The sequence below is a fragment of the Hemiscyllium ocellatum genome, chromosome 3 (genome assembly GCF_020745735.1).
Source record: "Hemiscyllium ocellatum isolate sHemOce1 chromosome 3, sHemOce1.pat.X.cur, whole genome shotgun sequence".
NCBI classification, from domain to species: Eukaryota; Metazoa; Chordata; class Chondrichthyes; order Orectolobiformes; family Hemiscylliidae; genus Hemiscyllium; species Hemiscyllium ocellatum.
Genome location: NC_083403.1, coordinates 107,868,013 through 107,880,480, shown reverse-complemented (window position 1 = coordinate 107,880,480; position 12,468 = coordinate 107,868,013). Strand labels below are relative to the sequence as shown.

At 45.4% G+C, this 12,468-nt stretch overlaps 1 protein-coding gene across 3 annotated transcripts in view; it reads left to right on the top strand.

Annotated features, from left to right (window-relative positions):
- Nucleotides 1–12,468, top strand: part of extl3 (exostosin-like glycosyltransferase 3) — a 77,500-nt gene that overhangs the window by 54,298 nt on the left and 10,734 nt on the right. For all 3 annotated transcript variants that reach the window (XM_060852752.1, XM_060852751.1, XM_060852753.1), the window contains exon 2: nt 8,163–10,843. In XM_060852752.1, the coding sequence (XP_060708735.1) occupies nt 8,711–10,843 (2,133 nt within the window). In that variant the 5' untranslated portion in view covers nt 8,163–8,710. The remainder of the gene's footprint in view (nt 1–8,162; nt 10,844–12,468) is intronic.

The following is a 12,468-nucleotide window of genomic DNA, read 5'->3' as shown; positions in this document are numbered from 1 at the left end:
CAGCAAACACATCGAGTTAGACCCCCATCTACCACCCCCTGAGAAAAAGAAAGGGAAATTACATCACCAAGCCAAAGAACCCAAACATATAAATAGAAAGGCAGGAATCATCGACAATGCTTCGCCAGGAGGCTCACTGAAGATGTTATATAGTATGGTGATGAAACATCTGAAAACAAACCTTCCAGCTCAGCAAGCAAACCACATCCAGATCAGTGACACTGCCATAGCCTTGAACTGTTAAAATAACAGTTCATTCTGGGGCATTAACTAAAGTAACATTGCAGCAGGCAGGGAAATGGTTTGTCTATCAGTCCATGCTCTCAGATAATCTCTGCTTTTGTTTGAATGTTCAGGAGAAATTTGCTGTGGGATCCCTCCTCTCATATATCGAGTGGATCTGTTTGTGGTTAGGCAACCTTTTGTTCTCCAAATATTGTTTCTATCTGACTCTCTCAATTTCTGTAGCACTTTTGATATTGTGCAACAAGATGAGAGGAGGGTTTGGGAGGGAACAGCCAAAACTGAGGGATATATATTATATGCCAAGTACAAATAAATGAAATCAACCTGCTGGGAATGGGAGGTTAGTGGATGTTGGTGAGGGGATAAATGAAAGGCACTAAGATATGGGATGTTGAGTGGAAAGCAAGTAAAGAATTAGAGATATTGGAAATGATTAAGCTCTTTTAGAATGAAAGAAGATTCAGCACAAAAGTGGACCATTCAGCCAATCTTGTCTCTGCCAACCTCTTTAAAATAGCTATCCAGTTAGTCCGGGCTGCCTGATATTACCTCATAGCCTGCAAATTCTTCCTTTACATTTTACAGCTATATTTGAATTTCTCGCAATGTTTCAGGCCAACCTCTCTCTCGCTCTTTCTCGTGCACGCGCTCTCTCCCTCTCTCTCTCGCGCCCTCCCGCGCTCTCTGTGGCTCTTTCTCACTCTCTCTGTCGCTCTTTCTCTTGATCTCTCACTGTTGTTTGTTCAGTCTCGCACACATTTGCACTCGCTGTCTATCATGTGAGCTCTTTCTCGCACTCTTGCTTTCCTGCTCTTTCTCACGTGCAGTCCCTCGCTCTTTCTCGTGCGCGCTTTCTCACTCTCGCGCTCTTTCTCACTCACGTGTGCTCTTTCTCACTCGCTCTCTTTCGCTCTTTCTCACGCGTGCTCCCTCTCGCACTCTGTGTATCTAATCAGTGGAAAATTTAACTTGGAGCAAAAAGTGAAAACATTGCATCATACGTTGGAAATCAGCCATTTGTTAGCTCTTCCCACTATCGTGCTTAATGTTGCAGACTTGCTCTATTTTAATTAAAATAAATTCAGGGTTGCTGTGTGAAGCGTATTCCCTTGTGAAAATGGCCTAGAGAAGTATGCATGGAATCAGATTCCGTGTGACCAGAGCTTACACAAGTCCGGAGAAATGCAAATCTTTTATGCTGATGATTCCAAGATCACCCTGAAGTAGAAAAATAAGCCTTTTTTTCTCTCTGCTGCAAACTGTCATTTTCCTTGTATTTGCTCTCCACCCACATTCCACCTCCCCTTCCCAATTCTCCTTACTGCTGTGCTCACTCCTGAAAACAAACTCCCAACAGACTTGCAAAATCCCGGTCTTTGGGCTTTGTCCTCCATTCAACTGCAATATTTCTGCAGATCCCGATTTGCTGAACCATTCCTGTATTTCCTGCTTTTGTCCTGATCCTCATTAAATCCATTCTTTGATTTGGCTCCTCCTCCAATACTTGCCTCATTATTCTTTAAGTCCAGGAAATGCAGGCAGGAATGGATATTGGAAACAAGTAGTTTAGCCTTTTCATGTCACATTTAATTGGACCACATAAAGCACTTTTGTCTGCCAAAGCTACTCACTGATAATAATAAGTGCAAAGATAGCTTCTGGCTGTTCTGTACTGTGAGCAATATTTTTAAACCCCTGTGTTTTCATCTTTAATTCAAACAACTGTGAAGAGATTGCCTGATCAGCCATCCCTTTCACCTAGTGAACTGGATCAGCACAGCCCCGGAGAGTCGGATTTAATTCTCTGTCCACATAGCCCCCCCCCCCCCCCCCCACCCACCCCATTTGAACATTCTTGGCATGTCTGTGTAGGTTTCCTCTGGGTACTCAGTTTTCCTTCCACGATCCGAAGAAATGCAGGTTGTGTGGATTGGCCATACTACATTGTCCAAGTTAGCTGGATTAGCTATGGGAATTGCAGGGTTACAGGACAAGGGTGGGGATGGTGGGTCTAGATGCTTTTCATAAAGTTGGTGGGCTAAATAGCCTGCTTAGATACTGTAGGGATTGTATGATTCTTTGAAGGTTCTCCCTATGCCCTCACTCTGAACCCTCATAGAGATGTACACCACAGAAACAGACCCTTTGGTTGACATGGACTGATTGGTGATTGGACCAGCTATCCCGACCAAATCTAGTCCCACCTGCCAGCACTTGGCCCTCTCAACCCTTGCTATTCAAATGCTTTTTAAATGTTGCAATTGTACTAGCCTCCACCAATTCCTGTGGTAGCTCATTCCATACACATGCCACCCTCTGTGTGAAACAATTGCCCCTTAGGTCTCTCTTCCCTCTCACCCTAAATCTATGCCCTCTAGTTCTGGACTCCTCCATCTCAGGGAAAAAAAACTTTGTCTATTTATCCTATCCATACTCCTCATGATCTTATAAACCTCTATAAGGTCACATCTCAGCCTCCAACGCTCCAGGGAAACCAGCCTTTCAAGTTTCACAACATCTTTCTGATTGGAGGGAGACCAGAATTGCACACAATATTCCAACAGTGGTCTAACCAATATCCTGTACAGCCATAACATGACCTCCCAACTCCTGTACTCAGTACTCTGACTGCTAAAGGAAAGTATACCAAATGTCACCTTCACTATCTTATCTACCTGCGACTCCACTTTCAAGGAGCTGTAAACCTGCACTCCAAGGTCTCTTTGTTCAGCAACATTCCCCAAGCCATTACCGTTAAGTGTATAAGTCCTGCTAAGATTTGCTTTCCCAAAATGCAGCACCTCACATTTATCTGTGTTAAACTCCATCTGCCGCTTCTCAGCCCTTTGGCCCATTTGATCAAGATTCTGTTGTAATCTGAGGTAACCTTCTTTGCTGTCCACTATACCTCCAGTTTTGGTGTCATCCACAAACTTACTAACAGTACTTCTTGTGCTCCCATCCAAAACATTTATATAAATGATGAAAAGTGGCGGCACGGTGGCACAGTGGTTAGCACTGCTGTCTCACAGCGCCTGAGACCTGGGTTCAATTCCCGACTCAGGCGACTGACTGTGTGGAGTTTGCACGTTCTCCCTGTGTCTGCGTGTGTTTCCTCCGGGTGCTCCGGTTTCCTTCCACAGTCCAAAGATGTGCGGGTCGGGTGAATTGGCCATGCTAAATTGTCCATAGTGTTAGGTAAGGGGTAAATGTAGGGGCATGGGTGGGTTGCGCTTCGGCGGGTCGGTGTGGACTTGTTGGGCCGAAGGGCCTGTTTCCACACTGTAAATAATCTAATCTAATCATAAAAGTAGTGGACCCAGCACTGATCCTTGTGGTACTCCACTGGTCACAGACCTCCAATCTGAAAAACAATCCTGCACCACCACACTGTCTTCTGCCTTTTGAGCCAGTGGCTAGTTCTCCTTGTATTCCGTGAGATCTAAACTTGCTAAACAGTGTCCCATGGGGATCCTCGCCTTCCTTCTATTTCTTCCATGTCCTTTTCCACAGTAAATGCTGATGCAAAATACTCATTTAGTATCTCCCCCAATTTTCTGCGGCTCCACACAAAGGCCACCCTGCAGATCTTTTGAGGGGCCCTATTCTCTCCTTAGTTATCCTCTTGTCCTTAATGTATTTGTAAAAACCCTATGGATTCTCCTTAATTCTATTTGCCAAAGCTATCTCATGCCCCCTTTTTTGCCCTCCTGATTTCCCTCTTGAGTATAAAGGCAGTAGGAGTAGGATTCTAAGGATTTACTCGATCTATCCTGTCTATACCTGACATATGCTTCCTTCATTTTCTTAACCAAACCCTCAATTTCTTTAGTCATCCAGCATTCCCTATACCTACCAGCCTTTCCTTTCACCCTAACAGGAATATATTCTCTCTGGATTCTCGTTATCTCATTTCTGAAGACTTTCCATTTTCTAGCTGCCCCTTTACCTGCGAACATCTGCCCCCAATCAGCTTTTGAAAGTTCTTGCCTAATACCGTCAAAATTGGCCTTTCTTCAATTTAGAACTTCACCTTTTAGAGCTGGTCTATCCTTTTCCATCACTGTTTCAAATCTAATAGAATTACGGTTGCTGGCCCCAAAGTGCTCCCCCCACTGACACCTCAGTCACCTGCCCTGCCTTATTTCCCAAGAGTAGATCAAGTTTGCACCTTCTCTAGTAGGTACATCCATATACTGAATCAGAAAATTTTCTTGTACGTACTTAACAAATTCCTCTCCATCTATACTTTTAATACTATGGCAGTCCCAGTCTACATTTGAAAAGTTAGAGTCAGAGTCATACAGCATGGAAACAGAACCTTTGGTCCAATCAGTCCATGCCGAACATAATCCCAAGCTAAACTAATTTCATCTACCTGCTCTGACCCATATCCCTCTCAACCTTTCCTATTCATGTGCTTATCCACGTGTCGTTCAAATGTTGTAATCGTACCCACATCCACCACTTCCTCAGGAAGTTCATTCCACACAGGAACAACTACTCTCTGTAAAAGATTTGCCTCTCGTGTCTTTTTTAAATCCCTCCTTTCATCTTAAAAATGTGCCCTCAAGTCTTGAAGTCCCCCACTCTAGGGAAAAGAAAACTACCATCAACTTTTATCTATACTTCTCATTATTTTATAAACTTCTATAAAGTCACCACTCAATATCCTGCACTCCAATGTAAAAAGTTCCAGCTTATCCAGCCAGCCTTTATAACGCAAACATTCCACACCCGGCAACGTTCTAGTAAATCTCTTCTGAACCCTCTCTGACTTAATAATATCCTTCATATAACTGGGTCACCAGAACTGGACAGTGTGTCCTAGAAGAGGCCTCACCAATATTTTGTATAACCTCAACATGACTTCCCAAGTCTTTATTCGAAGAACTGAGCAATGAAGGCAAGTGTGCTAAACATCTTTTTAACCTTCCTGTATAAATGTGACACAAATGTCAAAGAATTATGTACCTGAACCCCAGGTCCATCTGTTCCACAACACTACCCAAGGCCCTACCATGAATTGTATAAGCTTGTTTGTTGTACCTCAGTGCACTACCTTGCATTTGTCCAGATTGAAGTCCATCTGCTATTTTTCAGCCCGTTGATCCATTTGATCAAGATCCCTTTGTAATCTCAGAAAACCTTCTTCACTGTCTACTATGGTACCAATTGTGGTGTCGTCTGCAAACCTACTAACCACGCCTTCTATATTCTCATCTAAGTCATTCTATAAATGACAAACAAAAGAGGACCCTGTGAAACATTGCTGGTGACAGGTCTCCAGTCTGAAAAGCAACACTCCACCACCACTGTCTGTCTCCTGCCATTAGGCCAATTGTGTAATCGATTTGCAAGCTTACTCTGAATCACATTAATTAAACTTTACTAATTGCAGAACCTTGTCAGAGACTTTACTAAAGTCCAAGTAAACAACATCTATTGCACTGGCCTCAATCTTGTTTGGCCACTTGCTCAAAAAACGCAATTAAGTTTGTGAGGCACTACTTTTGTCACACAAAACCATGCTGACTATTCCTTATCAATTTTTGCCTCAATGTCCATAAATCTCTATCTTTTAAAATTGCCTCCAACAATTTACCCAGACCGAAGTCAGACTGTCAGGTCTATAGTTCCCTGGTTTCTCATCACAACCTCTCCTAAACAAAGGTACAACAATATCTACCTTTTCAGTCATCAGGTACCTCGCCCGTAATTATGGGTGTTGCAATTATTTCAGCAAGGTGTCTTGCAATTTCCTCCCTTACTTCCCATGATGTTCTAGGATACCTTGGATCTGATTCTGGAGATTTATCCACCTTTACATTCTCCAAGACCTCCCAAATTTCCTCTTCTATAAAGTGAACTGTTTTTAAAACATCAAAATTTATTTCTCTGCTTTCTCTAGTTTCTCTATAACTCACCTCATGTCCCTTCTGAGCTAATCTTGTTTGTGAGACATACCTCTTGCTTCATTAATCCTATTCTCACTGAGCTAGAAACCCTGCCTATCCCTGAATTATTTCAAACCCTGTAACCTTCCAATAAATGATGTTCCTCTAATTAAGGTGTTCGATGCATCTCTGATTGCAATTACTCCAATAGTTGCTGTGCCTTCTGTTGCTGAAAGTCCTAAGCGCTCAAATTTCTTCTGTCTCACTCTCTGTCCACCTTTAAGAATGTCTTTTTTTTAAAAAAAAACTTTGATCAGGTTTATGGTTGTTTGCCCTCGTATTTTCATTAGATGTTGGAGCAGAAGTAGGCCATTTGGCCCATTGAGCCTACTCTATCACCCAGTGAGAATTTCTGATCTGATAATCCTCAACTCCACTTTCTTGCCTTATCTCCATAACCCTTGATTCCTCACTGATTAAAAATCTCTCTGTCTCAGCTATGAATGTCCTTGATTATACGGCATTGCAGCCCTTTGCGGTAATCAATTCCACAGAAACACTACCCTCTCAGGGGGAAGAAAACCCTCTTCATCTCTGTCTCTAACTGACTACCTTATACTCTGATACTATTCTCTCTTCTGGTTCTAGACTATCCCACAAGGGGGAACAACCTCTCTGCATCTACCCTGTCCAGGTCCCTCAGGATCTTACTCATTTCAATAAGGCCTCCTTGCATTCTTCAATACTCCAATGAATACCAAGCCAATACTACTCAACCTCTCACCTTCAGAAAATCACTCCATACCCAGGATCAGCTGAGTAAACCTTATCTAAGTTGCCTTCATTGCCAAATAAGTGACCTGAAACTGTTAACAATATTTTATACTCCGTTCACTTTTAAAATTAGGGCCAGCAATACATTTGCCTTCTCTGTTACCTGCTAAACCTCCGTGCCAGCTTTTTGTGATTGATGTATGAGGACTGCCAAATCTCTGTGTTGCAGCTTTCTGCAATCTTTCCACACTTAAATAACATTCAGCTCCTCTATTCCTGCCAAAGTGCATAACCTCCCATTTTCTCCCACTATATTCCGTCTGCCCACTTTCCCATTTTCCCTACACACTTAACCTGCTGCTATCCCTTTTTAAACTGTGCACAGTCAAAATAGACAATACCTGGACATCTCAGTATTCATCATCAACTGAATGTCTATAACTTCTATTTAATTAATTCTGTGCTGCTTTAATTTTAGACTAATAACAATGTGAATCCACATAGGGTGTTCAACAGAGTAAGTTTTGACACACATGTGAGATATTAAGACAGATGAACAGAGGTTTGGTCAAAGAGGGATTTTAAGGAGCACATTAAGGGAGTACCTGTGTGTTTTATAATTCTGATGAAACTAATTCTAAAAGAGGTAAGAAAGGGAGTGGGGTGGTTTAGGGAGGGAATTGGGCTTTAGGGCCTTGGCAACTGAAGGCATCGGATTGCAGTGATGGGGCAAGGAAATTTGGGACTGACCAGCATGATTAGATTCCCTACAGTATGGAAACGGACCCTTCGGCCCAATAAGTCCACACCGACCCTCCGAAGAGTAACCCAAACAGACCCATTCTCCTACATTTACTAAAGCACCTGACACTGTGGGCAATTTAGTATGGCCAATTCACCTAACTTACACATCTTTTGGATTGTGGGAGGAAACGGGAGCACCTGGAGGAAACCCATGCAGATATGGGGAGAATGTGCAAATCCCAGTTGAGTTGGGAATTGAACCCGGATCTCTGGTGCTGTGAGGCTGTGGTGCTAACCACTGAGCTACCGTGCTGCCACAGTGTAAAGGATGGGGCTGGTAAAGGTGTGGGGTGGGGAGTGGCCATTGAGGAATTTAAATGTACAGATGGATGAGGACTACAGTTCAGAAGCTCTCAGCCCTAGTGTTTTAAAACAAATGAGATGCTTCTATTCTTAGTGATTTTATATGAAACTGCTAACCTCAATCCTCTTGCACTGCAGGTGGTGATGTTGCCTTTGGATGTTGAAGTCATGTGAGAAGAGAGGGCGGGAGAAGACCAGCTTACCTGTCGCCACCTGTTTGTTGCTGTGGCTGTGGTTCATGAATATCGTATGAAGGTGAATGGTATATTGACGACTGCTGGTTCAGGATGCTGACGGCCACTGTTAACAGGCATTTGCTGTGGTTGGCTGAGAACTCTCATCATCATAACAGTGGTAACCTGCAGTGGGTACAGCAAGCTGAAGGCGTATGCTGAATGATTCTGTTTGCTCAGCAACCTCAAGAGGAGAGAGACGCATTCTCAAATTTTGTGGAAGGAAGGCGCGAGAAAATGAAATTTCCATTCTATTGGTGTTGAGTTGTGAATAGCTTATGGGAAACATCTAAAGCAAAATACACAGTGAGCCTTGGGGCAGTGGATGAGATTAAATTTGCTCGTCATGGCTTCTGATCAAACGTGATTGTTTGTGAGAGGGTTTATTCCCCTCTCCCACCTTTTTTTTAAAATTTATAAACTTGTTTCCCCCAACTCCAGCCAGTTTATATCATGCTCCGGAACGGAGTTGTTGGGAATGTAGGCCAGCCATGCATGCTACGATGGTCCAATCGCATCCGATTAACCTGGCTCAGTTTCACCCTCTTCATCATACTGGTGTTCTTCCCACTGATTGCCCATTACTACCTGACCACCATCGACAACCTCGATGACTCGGGCCCTCGCATTTTCGAGCCGCGCTCGGGCAACGCCCTGTGTGAGGTTAAGCACGTGCAAGATCTGTGTCGCATTCGGGAATCGGTCAGTGAGGAGCTGCTGCAGCTGGAGGCCAAGCGGCAGGAGCTCAACAGCGAAATTGCCAAACTCAACCTGAAGATCGAATCCTGCAAGAAGAGCATTGAGAATGCCAAGCAGGACCTGCTGCAGCTCAAAAATGTCATCAGCCAAACTGAGCACTCCTACAAGGAACTGGTGGCACAGAACCAGCCAAAGCTCTCGCTGCCAATTCGCTTGTTGCCAGAGAAAGATGAGACCAACTTTCCATTGCCAAAGTCTCCCAACAGTTGCCGCTTGCACTCTTGCTTCGATTACTCCCGGTGTCCACTTACATCTGGATTTCCTGTTTACATCTACCCGCTGGATCAATACCAATTCAGTGCTTTAATTGATCCATTAATCAAGCAGGCATTCCTGGAAACTGCTCGAACTAACATCTACGTTACAAACAATCCTCATATTGCCTGTGTCTATGTGGTTTTGATTGGGGAGCTACAGGGCTCTACAGTACTGAAATCCATTGATCTTGAAAAACAGTTGCACTCCCTCTCTTATTGGCGGTCAGATGGGCACAATCATCTCCTCATCAACCTTTCCAGGAAGTCCCAGACACAGAACTTGCTTTACAATGTTAGCACAGGCAGGGCCATGGTGGCCCAGTCTACATTCTACGATATGCAATATCGTCCTGGCTTCGATCTTATCCCCTCCCCATTCATTCACGCCATGTCAGAACCTAACTTCCTGGAGATACCTCCCCAGGTTCCTGTCAAAAGGAAGTATCTCTTCAGCTTCCAGGGCGAGAAGATTGAGTCACTCATGTCCAGCTTGCAGGAAGCCCGTTCCTTCGAGGAGGAGATTGAGGGAAATGCTCCAGCCGATTATGATGATAGGATCATTGCTACCTTGAAGGCTGTCCAGGACAGTAAGTTGGACTTGGTTCTTGTGGAGTTCACCTGCAAAAACCAACCTCGGCCTGCCTTGCCTACAGAGTGGGCACTTTGTGGAGAGAGGGCAGACAGGTTAGAATTGCTGAAACTGTCCACTTTTGTATTAATTATAACACCAGGGAATAGCCATCTCATTGCTTCCACTGGCTGCTCTATGAGGCTTTTTGAAGCATTGGAAGTTGGAGCCATCCCAGTAATCCTTGGGGAACACGTGCAGTTGCCGTATCATGACACGATACATTGGAGTGAGGCAGCTCTAGTGGTGCCAAAGCCTCGCATAACGGAAGTTCACTTCCTCCTGAGGAGCATTTCTGATAGCGATCTCCTCAACATGAGACATCAAGGTCGATTCCTATGGGAGACTTACTTTTCCACCTCCGATAATGTGCTGAGCGCAATCCTGTCCACCGTGCGAACCCGACTACAAATTCCTGCTGCTCCCATTCCAGAAGAGCCCTCCAAGGAGATCCCTCACAAAACAGGAAAAACTGCAGGCACTGATCCCAACATGGCGGACACTGGAGACCTAGACTTAGGACCCGTTGAGACTGAGCCACCGTACGCCTCACCAAAGTACTTGCGGAACTTCACGGTGACTGTTCGAGACACTTACAGAGCTTGGAATACTGCCCCGGGACCTTTCCATCTTTTTCCACATACCCCGCTGGACCCCACATTACCCTCAGAAGCCAAGTTCCTTGGGTCTGGGACTGGATTTCGGCCTATAGGCGCAGGAGCTGGGGGCTCTGGGAAAGAGTTCCAAGCTGCGCTGGGTGGGAATGTTCCTCGGGAACAGTTTACAGTCGTAATGTTAACCTATGAACGAGAAGAAGTCCTGATGAACTCTTTGGAGAGATTGAATGGCCTCCCCTACTTGAATAAAGTTGTTGTAGTGTGGAATTCTCCTAAACCACCATCTGAGGACCTTATATGGCCTGATATTGGAGTGCCCATTGTGGTAAGGATGTTTTTTTCACTCTGGTTTACATCTGTGTTTCAGTTTAATACTTTTGGTATAGAATGTTAAAACATGACAAAAGACCGAGCTTCCCAGGTCCAGGAGGAGTCCTTTTGGAATTGTGCAGATAAATCATCTATTGACTTCCAAAGCTCCTTGGAGATTTTTTGAATGTTTTTTGGTTACTTTTTGCCTCCACTGAATTTGCGATCTGCACCATGAGTTAGTACAGGTTTGATAATTGACCACATTCCAGGATTGATTGATCGTATTTGACTACATGTTTTCCCATTGGTAACCCTCCATTTAAATCATCAGCCGTCTCTGCCTGAGACAGTTTTGGTAGCCCAGAGGTATGAAAGCTGAAGTGTTCTGATAAGAGCAGGTCTGAATTTTGTACATTACCTTGGAGAGTAAAAGTACTTTAGAGAGGCAAGGTATACCTTTTTGATATATCAGCAGTGAGTAAAAAATGAGGTCTGCAGATGCTGGAGATCACAGCTGCAAATGTGTTGCTGGTCAAAGCACAGCAGGTTAGGCAGCATCTCAGGAATAGAGAATTCGACGTTTCGAGCATAAGCCCTTCATCAGGAATAAGAGAGAGAGAGCCAAGCCGGCTAAGATAAAAGGTAGGGAGGAGGGACTAGGGGGAGGGGCGATGGAGGTGGGATAGGTGGAAGGAGGTCAAGGTGAGGGTGATAGGCCGGAGTGGGGTGGGGGCGGAGAGGTCAGGAAGAGGATTGCAGGTTAGGAGGGCGGTGCTGAGTTGAGGGAACCGACTGAGACAAGGTGGGGGGAGGGGAAATGAGGAAGCTGGAGAAATCTGAATTCATACCTTGTGGTTGGAGGGTTCCCAGGCGGAAGATGAGGCGCTCCTCCTCCAGCCGTCGTGTAGTTGTGTTCTGCCGGTGGAGGAGTCCAAGGACCTGCATGTCCTCGGTGGAGTGGGAGGGGGAGTTAAAGTGTTGAGCCACGGGGTGATTGGGTTGGTTGGTTCGGGCGGCCCAGAGGTGTTCTCTGAAGCGTTCCGCAAGTAAGCGGCCTGTCTCACCAATATAGAGGAGGCCACATCGGGTGCAGCGGATGCAATAGATGATGTGTGTGGAGGTACAGGTGAACTTGTGGCGGATATGGAAGGATCCCTTGGGGCCTTGGAGGGAAGTGAGTGTGGAGGTGTGGGCGCAAGTTTTACATTTCCTGCGGTTGCAGGGGAAGGTGCCGGGGGTGGAGGTTGGGTTGGTGGGGGGTGTGGATCTGACAAGGGAGTCACGAAGGGAGTGGTCCTTGCGGAACGCTGATAGGGGAGGGGAGGGAAATATATCCTTGGTGGTGGGGTCCGTTTGGAGGTGGCGGAAATGGCGGCGGATAATACGTTGTATGCGCAGGTTGGTGGGGTGGTAGGTGAGAACCAGTGGGGTTCTGTCTTGGTGGCGGTTGGAGGAGCGGGGCTCAAGGGCGGAGGAGCGGGAAGTGGAGGAGATGCGGTGGAGGGCATCGTCGATCACGTCTGGGGGGAATCTGCGGTCCTTGAAGAAGGAGGCCATCTGGGTTGTGCGGTGTTGGAATTGGTCCTCCTGGGAGCAGATGCGGCGGAGACGAAGGAATTGGGAATATGGGATGGCGTT